The sequence below is a fragment of the Triplophysa rosa genome, linkage group LG12 (assembly GCF_024868665.1).
Source record: "Triplophysa rosa linkage group LG12, Trosa_1v2, whole genome shotgun sequence".
Classification (NCBI taxonomy): Eukaryota; Metazoa; Chordata; class Actinopteri; order Cypriniformes; family Nemacheilidae; genus Triplophysa; species Triplophysa rosa.
This window is the reverse complement of record NC_079901.1, coordinates 6149758-6171231: the sequence shown is the minus strand read 5'-3', so window position 1 is coordinate 6171231 and position 21474 is coordinate 6149758. Positions and strand designations below refer to the sequence as shown.

Genomic DNA, 21474 nt, shown 5'->3' with positions numbered 1-21474 from the left:
GTTTCGTGTGTGAGCCGAGGCAGAAAGGCACTCGCGCCCTCAGGCAAAGAGGCTGCAGAATTCTCTATTTATGGAGAACAAAAAGCTCGCTTCAACACTCTCCCATTCAGAAACGTTCAGCGGACCCGGCCTGTGAGCAACGGTGCGGTGTCATAATATATGAACATAACGACAGCTAGTCCTTTATCATCATTTAAAACAGTGTGAATTATTGCTGTTGTCATGGCATGCTACTGTTCATTTTTTCTTCTTTCTGCAAGTTTTCTGTCTTGGTTTATTTTGTAAACTACTGTTGCTGGATGTTTTTTCGCTAATAAGTTTTGCTTTTTATTGACTCTAATGAACTGTTACCAGTGAACAGTAAACAATGTTTTTTTAATACAAACACACATCTTGCATTTTTGCATACAGATTTAAAGCTACAATCTGTAACTTTTGTCCCTCTACCACCATCTCTGTTTCAAACATAAAATTGCAGGTTACTTTACGTACTTTTTTTACGTGGGTTGAAATCAATGGCATCAAAATGAGATTTTCTGCAAAATCCAACCCCCGCAGCTCAAATTAGAAATCATTATTATAAGCTTACTGTTGTGAATTGTGTTGATTTTTATCTATAAAAAGTTACGGATTGTAGCTTTAAGCCAAAAATGTATTTTTCAAACTAATATAGTGGCTTGAAAAACTATTTAGGCCATACATGTCGACTTATTCTTGGGGGTCCCCCTGCGTTGTGTTTTGGGTCCCGCTTCATTCCATTAGCGGTTACGGTAATTATGAGAGAAGTAACGAGAAAACGAGTTTCCTGTGAGAATTAACTAAGCAGGAGGCTGGCTGGAGATGGGTGTGGAAAACCAAAATTTGTATAATTTGGAAACTTTTGGAAAAGATAACACACCTGCATGGATGTAATTGCATTGGATAACAAAATATCAAACCGAGTGGCAGCTACAAACTAACTCTTTCTTAGGCCTAATCTCACTTTTTTGAGCTTTCTATGTCTGATAACCAAGTGGTTCCAGTGTGAATGTCGTTTTGTCTCAAGTCGATACAGCAGAATAACTACAAGTAGTTTATCACATTTAACCAGGGCTAGACTGGGAAGAAAAATCGGCCCTGGCATTTTTAGGCCCGCATCGACCCTCCACCGAATCTGTCAACGGGGGGGGGAGGGGGGAGATGCATGCATACGTGTCTTTTGCATTCGCGTTGCGTGCATTCGCATTTATAATACGTCCGTCTAAGCGGCAAACGCGTCCGTTACGGCCCCATACGTTAGCGGCCCACCGGGAAAACGCCCGGTACGCCAGATGGCCAGTCCGCCCCTGCATTTAACTGCATATTTTCCAAATACTTTGTCATGTTTTTTTAAAAGTATATCTACTGTTAATCATCCAAAACCTAACCTAACATTTAATTTTTAATTAATAAACGTGTTTGGCTTATCTTTCATATGCCACTTGGACTGATCGTTTTCTTACGCAATGACATTCATACAATCTTTGTTGCGACTTAAGTGTCCAAATACATTTTCTGGGGTCCCTGTATAATTTAGCATAACATCACATTATCTCTCGTCCGCAGTTCCGTCAGTGGCCCCTGCCAGCGTGAGAGGAGGAAACGGTCGCAGACACGAGCTGGTCATATCCTGGGAGGTAGGTTTGCGCTCAGCATGCACAGATAACTCCCTACTGCGATCTCGTGCTATGCTAATGAATATGGCATAAAAGACTCGCAGTTCCTTGCCAAATGGATTCAAACAGCTAATATACTTGAGCGTTGGTAATTATGTTCAGGCATAATTGCCACCAATGCAATTTGCCCATTGAAGAATTGCTACGGTTAGAGTTCACTAAACCTATAAGAACAGATGAGCAATTATACACGAAATAGATTTTTATCTTTTTGTCAGTATTGTTGGATGGAAAAGATTGAATTGAATATGTTTATTGCAGAACTGATAGACATTTATCTTGTGAAGCTTTTCATAGCTGTATCACTGGTTTGAGAAATGTACGAGATGGAGTTGAACATTGTACATTTTGTAAATGCATGAATAACATCAAAAGTGTTATTTCTGCTTTTCATGTATAAAATCAGACTCTTGATGCTGATTGGTCAGTATTCGTGGTTTATTCATGGTAAAGTACAGCTATTCACAGCTGTTGATGCATAGCACTTGTGTCTCCTATTGAAAGGTTGCCATTAGATTGATTATGATTACAAAAAATAACATTTAAAAAAGACTTTCTTGTTACTTTTATATTACTTTTTTACTAGACAGAAAGGCTGTGCTGCATTGTGAATATGGTCTTTAAAGTTCGTACTCATTTGAATGGCAGTTGCTAATTTTGAGTCACTTTGACCCAAAAACACTTTTTGATTGTTTTTTGCACTTCAGCATACAGTATTCACAGAACCGTGACGTGTCAGATTCACAGTTTCAGTTGAGGAACACAGCTGTGATAAAAAATAAAAAAAATTCATCACTAACAACATCACTGCTTTGCCGAATAATATAACGTATTTATGAAACACATTCTTTAGAGCAGTTTGTCCGTTTAGGGCTACCGTAGAAACAACATGGTGAATTTCATGTAAGGGTACCCGCGGTGTCTGAGGAATGAGAATAGCTCATTCTAAGGTAATAAAACACAACGCTTCATTATGTAAGCTCTTTACACAACTCTGAACACATAGTTATGTATATTATATTGCATTTCTGTCAATAGATCCTCCAAAAAATTACACACTGGACCTTAAGCTAAATGTTGCCAACAAAGCATGTAATGCACAAAAATGCTCATTTATGTTCCTAAATCTGTATGGTTCTTATTTTCTGAAATTATATGTGTGTTTTATCACAATGTTCTATAAACCACGTATACGTGATTTATACACGCGCAGGCTATATGAGTGACTAAATTGTCCCAACGTCTGTACGTCTTTGGTAGTCAATTAAACTGTGGTGTTATTAAATAAATTATAAGTTTGGTTAAACAAGAGCAAAGTAAATGATAATTAACCTTCAGTCTCTAAAACGCTTCCCCTGCTGTGGACGGATGTGGAACATCTGTTTGTAATCTGAATCCTAACAACAGCCAAATCTCAGCGTTCAAAGAGAAGACTACCCTAACACGTTTGTTAATGGACAGATCACCTTTGGCTCTGTGCACAGACGGTAAACACATTTTAAACCAAAAAAATAACAAGGTATCCAAATGAGGCCAGTTAAATGTGTGATTATCTGGGGAGCGTCAAGCAGATGTAGGCTGTAAGTGATGGTTATTAAATGCTCGGCCGCCAACTGTCACCATCCGAATAACTTTCACACGAGGACAACTGTACCTCAGTGAGAAATTAAAGAAGATAGGGCTCGTTCCAGATGCGACGGAGTGTTTCTACCAAGATGACTTTCTGAGTTTATAACCCCTTGAGACAGTTATCACTGTAACCGGAATAATTACAGTAACTTTATATTGTGCCAAAGGTTCAATTATACGCCCCTCGCCACATTCACAACATTGATAATGAGTCGATGGACCAGGAAGGTTTTTTGCTCAGAGCCTTAAACACGTTTCGCACGTAGTATGTACCTTGTAAGGGAGCGGTTTAAAAGCACAGGAGAGCTCACATTATTTCTTCGCTGCTGTATCACATTAAGAGACATACTGTATCTTGACAGGGGCTTCAGGTGCTATTTAGAGACTCATAGTACATCATATTAAATTACATATCATTTAGCGTATGCTTTTAAACCCAAAGCATTTGCAGTGCATTAATTGGACTGTCCCTCCGGAGCCTAAGTGCTTTGCTCAAGGATATAATGATGACGGAGCAGGTTTATGAATTTTATAATTCCTCCATAATTCAACAGTTCTCACAGGTCTCCCGTACCCAAATTTAACCTCCAACCTCCCGTATACCTGCCACCACTATAACTGTTACTGATATGTAAGTGTTAAACTTCTTGCGTAACTCGTCTAGGCAACCATTTTGCAAATAATATGGTTCGAATCATACCTCTTTTTTATGTTTTGTTGTTTACTTATTCAAAAGAGTTTCCAGAGCAGAGTTTGCTCTTCCATAGCAAAGGAGATTTGATGGAGTTCTCAGTTAAGTTTCATTTGAGTATCAACTTAGTCTTATATGTTCAGTAGCTTCTCACTGCAGAACGTAAGGTCCAGGGTGCGCGGTTGGATACAGATCCAGTCTCCTGTATTGGTAATTTTTTCATTGCGCAAAATTTCTACACATCGCCCTGAGTGCATGGGTAGCAACCATAGCACCAAGAAAAACCATTCATAAAAAAATGTTGGGTATTTTTTATTGACACATCAGTGTTGGGTGTAACTAGTTACTAAGTAATTAGTTACTGTAATTGAATTACTTTTCCCTTGAAAAAGTAAAGTAAGGGATTACTCTTATTTTTTCTGTAATTTAATTACAGTTACTTCTGATGTAATTAAACTAAATACTTTGTGTAATATGTGTGTGCAATAGTGGTATTGACATCAAAATTCAAAGTCTAACTTTAAAATCCTTGCTTTAATGTATAATTCTCACATTTGTAATACTTTGGTCAGTTAATAAGAGTACTTTATGTAGTTTAATATTATTTATTTGAATTAATTAAATAAGCCCTTTCATGTCTATCCTTGAATCACTTAACTAATCAAGGTTGATGTAGGATATAGAAAGTAATTAGTAATAAGTAACTAAATACTTTTTGGAGAGAGTAATTTGTCCAGTAATCTAATTACACTATTGAATATGTAATTAGTAACAGAGTAACTTACCCAAGACTGCACATCATACACTACGATGTATTTGCAGTTAAAAAAATGTATTTAATTTTGTGTAATATTAGCATTTCATCCAACTGAAAAGGTCAAGCCGTGGCGTATCCATCTACTATTTGTCACGCGTCATAACGTCATACGAATTTGCACATCAGAGTTCACCAAACTTGATCTTTGGAATGCAGCAAAATGCAAAACTTTTCCCGCAGAACCTTGCGGTTCCGGTCTGCTGCATTCACATGCGTATGAATGGAAGTCAATGGAGCAAAAAGTCTGTACCATTTGCTCTACCATTTCTGTACATTTCTGAGTCGTAACTAAAGTAAGTTATTATTTTGACAGAAAAACTTTATTTAACAACGTATTTTATTAGATTTCGGCTCAGGGTTTGGGTTAACATACATTCAAATGTGATCATTACTTACAGGCGTACACTTAATTAGGAATCTCAACTATTATTATTAAAATGTACTGTTGACTTACATTGATAAAAGCAAACGTTACCTACTACCAGTTGCAACAAATTGCAGTATATAAATGGGAGAAGTTGGATCTGGATTCAACCTCGCTCCCTGGATCTTATGTTCTGCATTGCAGATTGCAGATCTCCATAAGTTTCTCCTAAAATTGCTTAGGAGAAATAAAAACAGAAACAAATGTGATGTATAAGGTGAGTGTGAATTGTAGAGGTAAAATGATCTGTATTAGGTTAAATTTGATGAGAAATGATTAAGATAATATCGACTTTTGATGGCAGACCTGGCCAATCTAAGCTCAGTTTGTAACATTGTTGAGATCTCTTCTGATACTCTAATGGAGACCTTTGTGATATTTCTTGTTCTTATTCACCGGAGAAATATCGCAGTAGACTGAAGCAAACGTTTCCATTTAATCTCATTGCCTGGTAGAAATAACTGAGATCTCACGTGTGATATTTCATTCTTATAGGGGTGTATTATTACCTTGTTATGCAGTCTCATAGACTTAAAGGAATGGCTTAAGTTTCGATCTTGGTTCTCAATCTTAGGGTTCGACTCAGATCCTACCTAGCAAATAAAAAAATCCCTCTCCATACAATCGCATTTGTACGTTTTAGTGCGATCTTTTAAGGGGTTTAAGGGGTGAAGCTTCATTGTTGCATTCATATAATCTTTTTTTGTACGATTTGCATTATACAAATTCATAAAACCACTGAGAATTACTTGGCAACCCATGACACCAAAGAATCATGCTGTATTAATATGTTTTTATACTCTATTCTCCTTTATTTTTCTGCATATCCTTGTAAAAAGGTATTGCATTAATTGTTGCTAATAATATCTGAATATCTTTTCGTTTTACAGTTTGTCACTAACATTTTCTCTTCCTCTCATGAGGCTTTGTGCATTTGCTGAGATCCCGAAGGACTCATTTTATGGGTGTCACTCTTTGTGATCTATATTTACTGCAGCTGACAGATCATTGGGACATGTTAAGCCCACCCCCCACACCATCATCTCCACCAATCACCAAACACGAAGTGGCATTTTAAATAACTAAAAGCCCATCTTCAATAAATCTTTACCAGCATGATTATGTTGAACATCATTGTGTCCTTCTTTCCCTGATAGTGTTTAGCTCCGCCCCATTTATCTGCGGTCTGGTTAACCACTTTAGGGCCGTCGAGTTGGCTCTGCATCTCCAATCAATGTTGATGAATATGGGGTGATACCGAGCAGGAGAGGTGCTTCTTTGGCAGTCAGTGAGCTCGCTGCTGTGCTGCCTCTTCAATAATCTCTGGGTGGTTGCTGGAGACCCGGGCGGCTGGGCAGAGCTGTGCTTATTAAACAGGATGAATGACTGAACAGCCAGGCACGGCTCTGCCCCGTCTGCTCATTAGCTTCTGCAGAGAGAGAGAATGAGAGAGAGCGAGATAGAGAGTATTACACACACCAGGAGAAATGGACTGAACCATTGCGGTCGCCCTATTTGTGCGCGACACCCACCGTGCATACCGATATAAGACCGCCGACAGACTTCATTTCCACCGTGGGCGATGATGTCCTATGGCCCACAGCCTTTTTATATACAAGTTTCAGTCTATTTTGTAGCAGAACTGATTTCCTCGGTCTAAAGTGGCCATTTATCGGTCACCTCGTGCAGAAATCAGTCAGCGGCGGTATTGGAGGCAGTGTTGTAGTCGAGACCAGCTCATTCGAGTCCGAGTCAAGTCCGAGTCCAGAGTAGGTCGAGTCCGAGTCAAGACCGAGTCCAGAGAGGGTCGAGTCCGAGTCAAGTCCGAGTCCTAGGACAAGAGATCTGAGACGAGACCTATAGAAATCTTCAAGAATATGTTAAATGTTTGGTGGAAAAAATAAAACTGGCACCGAGCTCATAGTGCTCAGTGCATTAAATATACCATGGCATGTACACTGTGTTTTATTTACTTAGACTGATATTAGTTTAAAAATATTATTAGCTGAGGGTAAAAAAGGCCACATAGTAAGTGTTGTAAAGGTAATTTTATTACAATTATGACTTCCCCCTGACCAAAGATATGTCCAAAAGACGTCTTTTCTGCATCTTTCGATGTTGAAAAGACGTCCCTTTATTGGCCCATTATTACGTTTTCTGAACGTCTGATATTGACGTACAGGGGACCTTGGTACAATGTAAAAACTGGTTCAAATCTGGAGTTTATCAGACTACTTTCAGTTTTCACATGGAAATAAATGAAATGAGACTCTGTGAAATGAGTTTTGTACCCACATACCATTATTGTGATCAGTGTTTGCTTTAGTTGGGCTCATGATCCTTGACTTTTGTTAAATTAATTCGTTCAGGTCATGTAATAGTGTTATAAAAACACTTGAGCACTGTGAAAGACTTTTACAAAAGTTAGGGTTGTTCTCATGGAAATAGTCATGCTGTAATAAAATGTATTAGTTTTAAACATTATTGATCAATTGATGACTGGTCTGAGTGCTCTGGCTAGTCAATGCACAGGTATTGAGAGAAAATAAACAAACATATTTCACTGACATCAACCCCCACCATCATACAACCCTCAACAATGATGACAATCGTCAAAATAATTCAGATAAACAGATCACCCAGCATGCATTGCAGCATGAAGCGTTCTTTTGTTGATTGCCACCATTGTTGAGTTTCATATGCAGATTCTTGATGTCGTTGTGTGTTAAAGTGGTTTAACAGATTGTGAATATGTTAATTCCTAAAAAAATCACAGTATATCAAACTACAGATCCACAGAGCTGACACATTAATAAAACAAACCCAATTATTAACAGTGATCTAAACAATTTCAAAATGCATGCATTACCATTCAGAAGTAATCATCTCTTTGCCACAACTAATTTATTTTAACACACAGTTATGGCTGAAGGAAACCTAATTTAACATTAAAATAGAATAGCCAAGAGCTCAACTAAAGCTAAAAAAGATCACAATAATGGTGATTTTTGCAGGTACAAAAGTGATACTGATTCAATGCAATGAACATTGACAAATCATCCATTTTTAACCTTGATTCAATGGTTGCTTGCTATCTTACTGCACTCAAATCATTCAACTCAGTTTATTTCAAAGAGTCTCACTTAATTTATTTCGACGTGTAAACTCAAAATTTCAAGCAGTTTTTACTTTGTACAGACTGGATATCAATATTAGACAATCAGGAGATGCCATGAAAAGCTATAGAAACAACTTTCATTTTTGGCCCATAAAGGGACGTCTTTTCAATGTATTTAATATTTTTGCTGGGACTCGAGTGGACTCGGGCATAAGTCCAATTCCGAACATGTTCGAGCACGAGTCGAGACCGAGTCAAAATGCACACAAGTCCATGACAAGACCAAGACCATTAAAATAGGGTCTCGAGACCGAGTTCAAGACCGAGTCCGAGTCTCGAGACTTCAACACTGATTGGAGGTTTGTGCGTGTTTTTTTCAGCACTAGCGCAAGTCAAAGGGAATTACAAAAATATTGACACCCCCCTGCAAGGGTGGCCCCAAATAGCCACGCCCCAAACCCGGTGGCATTGGCTGAGCCTGACATCACGCACCACCATAGATGGAAGGTCATATACCGTTTCCGGGTCCAACCGCTCAATCAGATGCCACAGGAAATTAACAAAAAATGCAAATATACACTCATGGCGTGATGTAAAACTGCCGAAAATCCCGATCCCATCTTTTATCTCCATGACGTAATTGCAAACGGCCACTGTGTGATTCGTTTTTCACAAGATCTTTTTTTCAGAGATTCCTGGAAACTGTAGTGTAAACTGCGTTTATAAAAGTATTCTTTACGTTGTGACCTAACACGCGGATTGCGTTGTCGGTTTACATTCTTCAGAAAGTATGCATGTTTTTTATTAAACGGAGATGCAAACTTTGAACAAAATGACACACTTCATCTTTAATTAGCCTTAAAACTATGTGCCAACCGTGTTTAATGTGATGGTACATCTCGTTCTCCCCCATCATTGCTCCGCGTCTCGTTTTGGGTGTCGCTGTCAAGGGACGAGACACTTTGGAAGTGGGAAATTATGGCGTGACGGACAGATTCGCTGCCAGAAAGAGAGTACAGGTGTTCGTCAATTATTACATTTGCCCAAGATTTAATTCCACCGGCTTACGTTTTAATTAAATTTCTATCTCCCTTAATAGATTGCATTCCGTTCTATTAAATGACTAGCAGGTGTTTCACACAGAGTTTGATATGCATGCACGTAAAAACATCAAGGAAACGTCAAACCTCTTTAAAAGAGAAACCGAGGATTGTCAACATCTGGACAGCCAAAATCAGCAAACGTGACTAACAGACAGTACACGAATGTTGAAAACATGAGCGTGTTAGTAATGTGTACGGCTCGCATAAAAACACGTTTTCAGTCATTTCACCCTAATGTTCCAAAACAGATGATTTTCCCCACGAATGGCTGTTGTTGTATTGCTTTTACACTCAATTTAGCGTGAGATGTTATAGAATACGACAAACTATATTGACAGAATCTTTATGACACTATTTTAACAGTGATATTATAAAGGACTTAAAGCAGAGCATTACAAAACCGGTTCACTATCACCAGGTGATTTCCAAAATGACTTCCATCGCACTGCAGATTAACTGATATCGCATTTGTTATTCACAAAGCGTGCTCACCCGGACACTTTATTTACCAGAGGGCCTGAACCAAACCCCTTGACAAGCCCTTGATAGGCTTCAGAGAACAATGCCAAGCTCCGGCTTTATGGTGTCTCTTGGATGTGTTGGATTACCGCATATTTAATTGATGTGTTTAGGCTCACCATGAAAGCGCTTGACATTCACAAGTGATTTGTTTCATTATAACTGAAAGTCTCCAGGATTCTTTCGGGACTGACTGACATTTGATGTAATTCTCTGCTATTTACTCTTGCTTCTTTCAGAGAAGCGCCATAACAAAAGATGTTATTTAAATGGAAAAATGTTATGGAGATTTAAATAGTCTATTGGAGACGTCTATTTGTTCTTGCAGCTTTATTGTGGGTCAGAAAAAGCTTTGTAGCTAAGATTGACCAGGTTGTAGTACACATTGTAAAATATGATATAAAATGCATTGAGTTTCACTTTAATGAGAATTTTTTTAATTCACTCTGTCAATACCTTTAACTAAAATTTTGCACAAACACGTCTAAATTAAGTTATATATATATATATATATATATATATATATACTGTATATTTCAGTGTTTTAAACGAATTACCCCAGTTGCTAAAACTAGCAGGCGAAAATGTGTTAAACCAATAAAAAAAACTGTTGGATATTCACTTCTGTTCTGTTCTGACAGGTGCTTGGTCAGAAAAAAAACAAGCACAGAAGTGTCAAAATTTCATCTGTTTTTTAACGCTTGGTATTTCATTATATTATATTCAAGCTTTATGGATATCACATCAAATATTGGTTTAATGTATATGCATACACTGTAGTGTATTGGGGCTGGCAGATTTGTTTACACGGTGTGTTTACATTGTCACTGTCTGTGAGGTGAGCGTTATTGAATGCACAGCTAAAATGGTGTACATAAACGAAACAAAACTGAGCCTTCATTCTTAAAACACAAGCAGAACGAATCGCTGTGTAAATCGCTCTTACATAACTGTCGTATTGAATTGAATGTAACAGTTTATGTAAGAATGGTTTTACGATTTTTACACAGACATTTGTTTCGCTTGTTTTTCAAAAATAAGGCCACGGACTGCAAAGAAATCGTTCAGACGGCACCTGAAACCAACATTCACCATTGTGTCCTGGATGGGTTTGATGAGGATTCGATTTTATTGGTAAAAGACAAAATTATTCATAAGTTTATATAGATGTGGTCTTATAAAGGTTAGAAGAAAAATGCTGCCCTCATATGAGTCATTTTATACATAAGTTTGAGGTCGGTGAAGCAACTGAAAAAGTCATTTCAGAGGCAGAGCGAGTAAAGAGTTTGATGAAAGATTACAAAAAGATTTTATTGCTTGCATTCATGAATCATGCACGATAACACAGAAATAAGGTCAGTTTGGATTTTATGTTGGCTTCATAAAATTGAATGCTGGTGCTGATGCTTTGAAAGTTAAAAGACTTATTATTATCCGATCTAATAGTTTAGGTCAGTGTTTCTGCATTTCTGGCACTTTAAAGATAATGCGCATTTAAGAATGAGTTCCAAATGTGAATGTTTTGTGTAACCCACATAAAATTGAATTTCCAACTTCAATTTAACTTTTTTAAAGTACCACCACCAGAGCAACCAAACTGACTCACACGCTGATCTGGAAAAAGTGTCGTGAATTTTCCACAAATAAGTATAAATACACAGTCAGGCAGATTATATCTTCAGGGCTGATAATTCCCAGGCAAAAGTCTTCATAAATTACCTGCTGCATGGTCGTTTACCCTGCCCTCATTTCACCAAGCTCAGCTGGCTGCGTGTTATTAAGACGCTTTTCCAATTTCACATGTCTCTTTGCAGAAAAATGTTGATTTCACTCTGCAAATTGAGATATTTGCAGCAATGTTATCAGAGTGAATGTAAACAATGTTATATTTAACTGCAATCGCGTTGGAAATGAATCCACGGCTCAAGTTAATGCATTTCCTCCCCTCAGCCCATCTCGGAAGAATTCCAGAACGGGGAAGGTTTCGGCTACATCGTGGCGTTCAGGGCCAATGGGACGCGAGGATGGAAGGAGAAGATGGTGACCTCGGCTGACTCCACCACCTATAAGTACAGGGACGAGACCTTTCCCCCTCTCACCCCGTTTGAGGTGCGGGTGGGAGTGTATAACAACAAAGGAGACGGACCGTTCAGCGGGGTGGTCACTGTGTTCTCTGCGGAGGGAGGTGAGATACTCTCAGCGGGAGTTTATTGGCGTCAATAACATGCAGCTCAACGGTATGAAAGCAATATCTCAAACTTTGAAGAACGGCACACAACAGCAAACCCAGGGCTTTGAGCGGATATACTGTCTGGTTTTGTGGCTGTGTTTTGAGGTATCGTAGGAGAAGCTGAAAGGCAAACTGTCAAGATATAGCACATAATGAGAACAGATTTAACATAAAAGGCCAACCAATTAGCTTGTCATTTATTGTCAACGCCAATAGCCCTGTAGTTAGCACGTCAACATATGATGTTTAATTAGAGCGAGCTCTCCCATACTATGTCAAACTGTCTTATCTGCTTCATCTCTACAGCTTCAGCATCCCTCCACCACCTCGGTTCCTCTCCTAAAGCCCGCTTCTCCCGCAGGACCCCGGGGGGGGGACGTGCGCTCGGGGGTTCCGAGCTCAGTGCACTCGCCCGACTTGGAGGGAGTGCTCCGGGGTTCGGTTGGAACTGGCGAGCTCGGGGCCCTCTCCCCGGACAGCACGCCAAATACGCATAACCTACCCCCGCTCTATTGTTGCCTCGCTCTATTTTATTATCTGCATAGGCGAACTCGTGAAATAGCGCCAGTCAGCTCACAATAACCCAAATTCGATTCCCGTTGCGACGGTCTTTTTTACCAGTCCTGCTCCCCTATCTCTCTACCCAACACATTCCTGTTGGCTCTCTACCGCAGGAACGATTTCATGTTCCGGGACGATTTGGCGGTGGTACCTGCTTTTGTGTTTTTGTGGAATTTTAGTTCGGGAGAACCTTTTTATAGGAAAACTTCAGCTCCTTCTCTGAGGTAGGGTCTAAACCAGCAGGATAGGAACAACACGTGACGTAAGCAAACGCCGATTGGCCGAACTTCTGCTGTTTGTCGTAGTTCGACGGGCACGCTTAAATTACATTGCTGTCGACCGGCTTACGTCACTAAATAGTTCCTTTCGCCGGTGCGAATGCGATCGGGGAAATAGCCTGAGGGAAAACTTAGTTCACGAACGACAGCCCTCTTTAGTCGTTCCAGAACTTTGTTCCTGATCTTATCTGGTCGTAAATCGCTTTACATTCACTGAAAATTAATTTCTAATTGCGAGCATCCGCATTTGCGCACATGTGCAGAGAGCAAAGAGTTCTTTTTTTGTTTAAATATGCCAGAACTAAATATACAACCTGATCTTAAAGCATAACTTCATACGAGGTGAATTACAAAAGCTAGTGCTGTCAAAATTGTCAAAAATGCAATAACTTTTTGCTGTTTAGATAGATAACAAAACCTGAAACCCATTTGATCCTTCTTATTTTGGGGGCTTTTAAACTTTGGTCCTTTCAAGAAAATCACTGCAGAAATGAAAATGATCAAGAGGGCCAAAAAGTTTCAGCGTGTGCTCACAGCATGTCAGCCTGCTTTAATGCCATCCGTGAGAGCGCTATTTCTTGTGACTGCCGCTAATATGATGGATGTTCTGTGTCCCTGTCAGTCTTCGATCGCACTGCATTTCTCTCATCTCACCCTCCTCTGGGTCATACTTTCCATCACAGAGCTTCACAATTTGCCATTTACATCTCTTTAGACTGTTAACACACGAGAGATGAAGTATGCATCCCAAACACATCATCAGCCATGCATACGGCGATTTGTTATGCATAGATATGTTTTTTGTTGTTGTTGTGAGGAATCTAAGTGTACCGCTTTTCAATGCAGAACCCAGGGAGCCTCCTTCTGAACTGAAGGCGTTCGCCATCTCAGCTTTGGAAATTAAGGTGACATGGAAGCCGCCCAGTCCCGGTCCTGGAAGACCCCAAGGCTATGAGGTTAGAGAGAGTGAAATGCATTCATACAGTATATGGCGCTGTTACAGAATCTGTTTTGCATTTTAATGTATAAAAATAAGATGCTTTTTAAGATTTTAAGAGCATCTGCAGACACGTGAGATCCTCTCAATTTCCTCTCTGTTTAATGCTATGTACAGGAAACAATACAACTATCTCAAGTATGATTTGTCTTTTCTATGGGTGTGTAGGCAGAACTAAGCAACATTCGCCGCCATGACCCCTCACTGTTCCTCATCGTCTTCTCAATAGTCAACATTTAAGCTTTCTGAATTGAGGAAATGATTCAAGGCAGCAATACTGTACAGTTGCGTCCTCCAGAGAGAAAGATTATTGTATTTCATCGCCGGGAGATATTACATGCTCGCCTATTATGCTCTTCTTGCAAAATGTATGACAGTTATTTAAACCAAATGATACAATATTGCATGAAATTGGCGTACCCTCGCTTTGTCATTTATTGAGGCACCCCAATCTCATTTTCTCTGTCGCCGTGGAATATCTTGACGGAATGAAAGACAGAACGCGAGGCTCATTTTCTCGTTGGATACAGGTGAGTTACTGGAAGGACACGGAGCAGGAGGAGATGGCGAAGAAGCAGAGGACGACTGGGAATGAGACGAACATGCTGCTGCCAGGACTGGAGGGAAACACGCAGTATCTGATCTCAGTTAAGGGCTTTAACAGCGTCGGTCAAGGCCCATCCAGCTCAGCCATCAGAATCAGAACTAAGAAAAACGGTGAGTCCTGGAACAACTTGTGTGTGATTGTCACAACTAATCGCTGAAATGACAACACATTATTCAAATGTTTTTTTCAGGTTATTCGTATCAACATTAAGCGTTGCAACTAGTCACCAATTTTTTCTGTACTAACTGACATAAAATGCGGAATATTTATCTTTAATTAAATTATTCAAAGACATAATCTGCAGATTCAATAATTATGCAAATAGCTTTTAGTCGCACCCTTGTGATCATTAAAGTGAATATAGCGCGGTGCCAGATCTATGGATAGAAAATAAGTCTAGAGAGATGAAAGATAAAATTAATATTTTAATGAATGTGTGAACACTGCACATTTCAAAAGGCAAAAAATCTTTCTCTCTCTACAGCCCCTAGTTTACCCCCAGGCAACTTGATGTGGATTCAGGAAGGGAATAACGTTTCTTTATCCTGGGATCCAGTGAAAGCGAGGGACAATGAGTCAGCTGTCATCGGGTACAAGGTCGGTCTCAAACGCACGCTGCAGATGTCATGCCAAAGGTATCACCACCGCATGCGCATATTTATACTTTACACGTTGCAGGTATTGTTGCGTCAGGAGGGGAGGGGCCACAGCCAGGTCACGAGGACTCCAAACTCAGCCGTCGTCCTGACCCTACCTGAAGGGGGGACGTACATCATCGATGTGCGAGCAGTAAGCGAAGGAGGAGAAGGGGCCGCCAGCGCCCAAGTCAGATTGCTGACCTCCTCGGGTAAGCATTGATTCCTTTCACATTTTTAACTTGTTTTCTCACAGCACTGTTCCTCAGAGAAAAGACGATACGGCAGGAGGCCTGAGCGCTTTTCTATAATTTAGCTGTCCTCCCCTCGCATACCTATACAACTGCATAGACAATTACATTTCTATATGCTCCTCAAAAGAAAACACATTTAAAGTTTACCATCATCATACCACTAGGGCTAGTGACCCATTTTAGTGCAAGCAGCGTTAAATTCGTTTCTGGATATTTTGTTCTGCTGGGTCATAATTACAGTGCTTGCATGCTCGCCTGTAAATCCTTCAGGCATTTTCACTAGTTCCTTTTCCTCTCCACACTTTTCTGCAATTAGTTCAGCTCGAAGCACTTAACGTGACTACAGACTCCGTTCAAACTCTGTTTGGTAGGTAATTTCATTCTTAGGCCCTTTTCAGTGACAGTGATTAAGTTGCTAGGGGTCGTTGAGTTTGTTAACAGTAGCGTTTTACGTGGTGTTCCTGCTCCACCAAATGAATCAACCACATTTACCGGTAAATCCGTGTCAGCACTTTCATTTTACAATTTAGACTTTGACTCTTCGTTGACTTGAACCTATTAGTTGTATCCTGTTTTTGTGTCGTATTTATGTGCATATTAAATTGCAACAATTTTCTTCGCAGGGAGCAAAATTTTAACCTGAGCTGGTACAGAGGTTGCGTTAATCGAAAATTCTCCATCGCTGACGCATTTGTTTACCAGTAATGGAAAAATCTAAAGGCCATTCGCCCTGAACGCGATCGCGAATGGAGTTGCGTTTCTTAACGTTTATTATTTCCATTTTGGAAAACATGTCTGTCACTCACTCAGACCCCCGCACAGCCTTATTTCGAAAAGCGATAGCGACTAGCGTCATTTTGGATAAACATTAGCTTTCTGTGAGTGGAAAAATGCCTCTTTGTGCGTTTTGTCCGTTTAATGAGCAGCAGAAGCAGCACATTCAAAGCCGCAACTTACTTGTGAGTGAACGAATGAGTGTCACTGTTACTCACTGGACATATGAACATAAAATAATAATAACAATTATGTCTGACAACAGAAACATTAAATATGTAAACGACATTCATTTGTATTAAAATGGCCCTATTTTCACGATCTAAGCGCATGGTACAAAGCGTAGGGCGCAGGTGCACTCAGGGCGTGTCCGAATCCACTTTTGCTAGTTTAACGATGGGAAAACGGTTGGCGCGCCCGGGTGCATGGTCTAAGTGGGTTGTCCCGATTCTCTTAATGAGTAATGGGTGTTTTTTGCGGCGTAACGTGCAGTAAATCAATCAGAGTCTCATCTCTCATTCCCTTTAAGAGCCAGTTGCGCTCACGCCATGGCGGAACCGCTATTTAAACGGCGGAATTTGCAAGAGCAAAGACTGGACACTTCTCCAGAGAGGAAACGCATCTGCTCGTGCGTGAGGTTAAAGTGCGCGAGCAGACCATCTACAGGACCAGCTGGATTTTTATCTTCATGTACACAATAATCTTTTACATTGTACTCCACTGTATTTGGTCAACTAATGTACACATTTGTTAGGTAATTTCACATCAACATCAAAGCGAAATTGACACATTTTTATGGTTGCTCCTTACATATTGTCATAACTGTGAAGACAAACTATAGCTTACTGTACATACTGGAACATATCAGCACTATTCTTTCTCCGTCTTCCAAAGTAATATTTCCTTCTTGACATGCAAGTGTAGTTTTATTTTCATGTGAATTGAGGTCATTTCAATTTCAAGATACTTTTTTTATTTCCAGGTGTGCGTGCAAAGAGTGGGCAGCTCTCTGTCTATAATCTGCCTGCAGGCGTGACATGGACCGCTCTGTTCCTGTCTTTAATGGTGCCTTCTTTTCCTTTGTGAGGCTGCTGAGTCCCGTACCCTAAAACTGTCCCATCGCCTGCCCTCCGAAGACCGCTCCCACCCACCCCTGTGGGTCCCCTCAACACAGACTGCCTGCCGTGGCCTGTTCCATCAACAGTAGCCAGGGTTCAGCCAAAGGGAAGTGCTTCTTTTCCAGACAAAGATCAAGAAACGCCTCCAACTCCTCCATATTTTTTTCCGGACTTATCGTTTCCTTTACAGGCTTCTGTTCGGGACATCTTTGTAGTTTTGTGCTGTACAAAGTGAAGAGACTGTTGTCTGAAATCGTGTACACCACGAAGCCGTAACCAAGACGTTGTATAGAGTGGGGACTTCCAGAGGAGTCCTCGAAGCTGCTGGGACCGTCCCCTGCTCTGTGCCAATGTGGCTTCCCTCATTACATCACTGCATCCGTATTATCCTTTGGCTGGCTAACAAGCAACGCAGAGTAAAGCTCAGTAGAGATAAGTGCATTGTTTTCTTATTTACAAACGGAACGAGAAGATGAGAAAAAAAAAAACATTTTTATAGTGCCGAAAATCTTACTATTTCCAGACTTGCTTTTTGTACATTGTGTTACCTTTAGAGAAAACAAACAAACAAAAAAATACAGTGGTGTGTTTCGGTCGGCTGCGTCAAAGTTTTTGAACTTCTGTTCTCAGTTTTGTTACCTTCGTCGGTTTTCGAGAGCTAGCAAGGTTGCTGGGCAACAGTGGAACTGACGGATGAAGCAGAGATTTGGAGGATTTGAACCGGACTTGTCGTGCCCAAACACTTCAGTAGACAAAGACCACGGCTGACCTGTGACAGCTGAAATAAATGTGATGTATATTTTTAAAGGGCTCTCGTGTGTCTGTGTTGTGGGTGAAGAGGGCTGGGGGAAGATCTCTTGATCTGATTGCTATCGATCCGTTCTATCAACAAAGTTTGTTGCGGCCAGAATTGAGTTCGAGAGAATTACATTGGTCAGAAATGATTCGGTTCCCAGAATTCAATAGGAACACTTAAGTGTCCACTGGAATGAAAGAAGAATTGTACAGATATCTGATCTGGGGTTATAAAATGTACAGACAGGGGAGCAAAAAGTAGGTGTGCACCGGGAAGAAAAGGGAAGCGCTGGTGTGGATGCTTTACATAATTCATTATTTAGTTCGCTTAATAATGTTTCCATTCATCTCTTTTCAAATAACAAACTAATATATAATATATACATGCAAGCCATATTAAAAATATGAAAAGCGCTGAAAATGTCGAATAATTTTACATATTTTATGCGGTTACTACACTTTCCAATGATGCGTTAACATGTTACATTTGATAAAATTACAAGTATATGTCATTCAAATAATAAAATGATCAGAAATTTCAACACTAATATTTTAACGCTAAAATCTGTAACTAGGTTGTCAGAGCGATTTAGATTTGAACTTTTGGGCAATTCCAGTAGTATGGATGTGAGAAACTCTCTGAGAATGTATTTGTTATCAGTATATTAAATATACTTTGCCGGATTTTGTGAATAAAAAATGCAAAAACAATAGCAATAATAATATCAAACAAATTGAGAAGGGATGATTCTTCATAGAACACATAAAAGTTCAATTTTAATTTTCATGTTATGGATGTGACGTGACAATTCTGAAAGCGGCACTTACCAAGCTATGGAAAAACATGATTTAAAAAATTAAAAAAAAACATTGCAGCTTTAAATAATATTGTTGTCACTTCTCTCCCCTCACAGCGACTTTCCATCTCTACATTTACATGTTTGAACAACGTTTAGAAGCTCTCACCCTTTGCTCGGCTTCACTGCCAATCCCATGATCCCTTGCATAGACCGTCTGCAGAAAGCCAATTGAAAGCGGTAGCTCTTTTCCGCGCCAGCGCACAAGTACAGTACGGAAAAACTTTAAATAAGTGAGTCAAACTGAAGCGGCACTAATGGTTTTCAAGTGTTATTTTCATAAATCATTCACCCAAGACTATATAAACAGGAGAATTGAAAGCTTTAACCGTCCTCCATTTCAAAATTGCTTGAGCTTCTATTTTAATACGCTTTCAAATTACTTTATCCCCAACTGCTTCATTCTAAAAAATATTGATTTGTTTCTTGATTATTTACGCACCCTCGGCATAGCAGAGACCTCTGTGAATAATAATAATTCCTGTAGGTGGTCTCTTTCATGTGCTTCATGCCATGCATCTCATTGGATTCCAGGCGTGTGAGATCAGCTGGGTCACAGCTGTAAAGTCCTTACGGCAACATCAGTGATTGTCTTTACTTTTGCCTGTTTGTCTTGAAGCTTCTTAAACTCTCGAGGGATACTCGCATAAGATCTGCTTAAAGGAAAAGTTCACCCAGAAAATGAAATCCTTTTCTCAATCATGACGCCCATACCCGTATGAAATGACGATGCAAAGAATCTCAAAGCGTACGTGTGATGCAACAAGGACATATTTCAAGTCATAAGATAGTTAGCGTGAGCCACAGAACAAAATTTCAATCATTATTCAAAGAAAATGTGTTAAATATTTAAATATGGTGGATGTCAATTGTGCCGAATGGCATTGGTGTAAGATTGAAGATCATATAAAAAATATGCACAAGTTCTGAAAATTACACTGGAAGATTTTCACATTTCTTTAGTTGAGTTATCCTGACAAGCCCAATTTATTTTCTCATGTTGACATGGTTTTTCCTTTTAAAACAGAAAGCTTCATCAAACAACTGTTACCCTTCAATTTATGACACTGCTTCACTAAACCACACAAACATTATCCAGCCTCATCTCACATGGTTTCATTACTATTTTACAATCTGAACAAATAAAACTGTTTGATCATTAGAAAAAAATAATGAAGCCCCACCCCTAAACATGACCACCAGAGCAAATGCAGATCATACTAAAACATACAAATGAGATCTTACACATTCATACCAATTAACCACCTATGAAAATAGTTACAAATTGCTATGATGAGACAAGATGTGTTGCATTATTCGATTTCTACCAGATAAAATGTATGTCTATGAGTCTTTTGGCCCGGAAGAGAAAAAGCAAGGAAGTTTTAAATGTTTATATGTGCTTTAAGTTTATATTTTGCAGCATATACACTATAAGAGTTTATTTGCAACAACAGATAGTCATGTTTTTATTATGTAAGCATGTTTTGTATTGGGTTTTATTGTGTTAGTTAGCTGTACTTTTTAGTTATCCAATCAAAACAACCCAATTGAACACTCTTAAGAAAACAAAATCGAAATAGTAGCAAAAAACGGTTCTCTGGCTTGTAACAATAGCAGAACCCTTTGTGGTGCTATATATACAGTAGAACCCTTTTTATTAGGTTCCATAAAGAACCCTGCCTTGAAACGTTATGTAGAACCTCAGTGGTGCTATAAAGAACCTTTTCTTTATCAGAAGACAGGAGGTGTTTTAATTTAGGTATTTTTTATTTTTTTATATAAATATATTTTATCATTTTCTATTTCCGTTTTACCGTTTAAAAACAAATGTGTTACTTGATTTACATGTCTTGCTTATTATTTGGTCACATCATTAAATGTCATGCAACATTCAAGATATTTGTACATATTAATACCTTTCACAATTTTGCATTGTTGCAAAGCAGCTTTACAGAAAAAAGACATATTAGCCCTAAACAGGGACATGGGAAAAAGTAAAGAAATAAGTTTTAGCCCATTTTAGCACAAAAGCAGTAGAAATGTAAGAACAAAAATGTATAGAAATAAAAGTTTATACATAACCAGGAAAATTATAAATATACATGATTACTATTTAAAGTTGATCGCAAGATTATACAGCAAGCAGTGCAGCCAAGAAGCAATAAAATAATTTCATGTAATATTGTTTTGCTGTGTTAAGTGGCAGATACTACATCCATTATTTTTATGTGTGATAATGATTTTGAGTTTCTGGCCAAACAAAAGTAGCGTCTGGCATGGGGCTCAAATTCGCATGATCATCGCAGATTCCCACCACTTTCCATCTATGGCTGTGGTCATCATCCTTGAGCATCAGGCCGAACCAGCGCT

At 39.2% G+C, this 21474-nt stretch overlaps 1 protein-coding gene across 5 annotated transcripts in view; it reads left to right on the top strand.

Annotated features, from left to right (window-relative positions):
• Positions 1–20809, top strand: part of cntn5 (contactin 5) — a 244619-nt gene extending 223810 nt beyond the window's left edge. For 2 of the 5 annotated variants that reach the window (XM_057347802.1, XM_057347803.1), the window contains exons 18-24: positions 1585–1655; positions 11946–12180; positions 13911–14020; positions 14592–14778; positions 15153–15265; positions 15347–15515; positions 17314–20808. In XM_057347802.1, coding sequence (XP_057203785.1) covers positions 1585–1655; positions 11946–12180; positions 13911–14020; positions 14592–14778; positions 15153–15265; positions 15347–15515; positions 17314–17417 — 989 coding nt within the window. In that variant the 3' untranslated portion in view covers positions 17418–20808. Of the gene's footprint in view, positions 1–1584; positions 1656–11945; positions 12181–13910; positions 14021–14591; positions 14779–15152; positions 15266–15346; positions 15516–17313 lie in introns of all 5 variants that reach the window. The other 3 variants (XM_057347800.1, XM_057347801.1, XM_057347804.1) reach the window with 2 other exon arrangements.
• Positions 20810–21474: the final 665 nt, after the last annotated feature.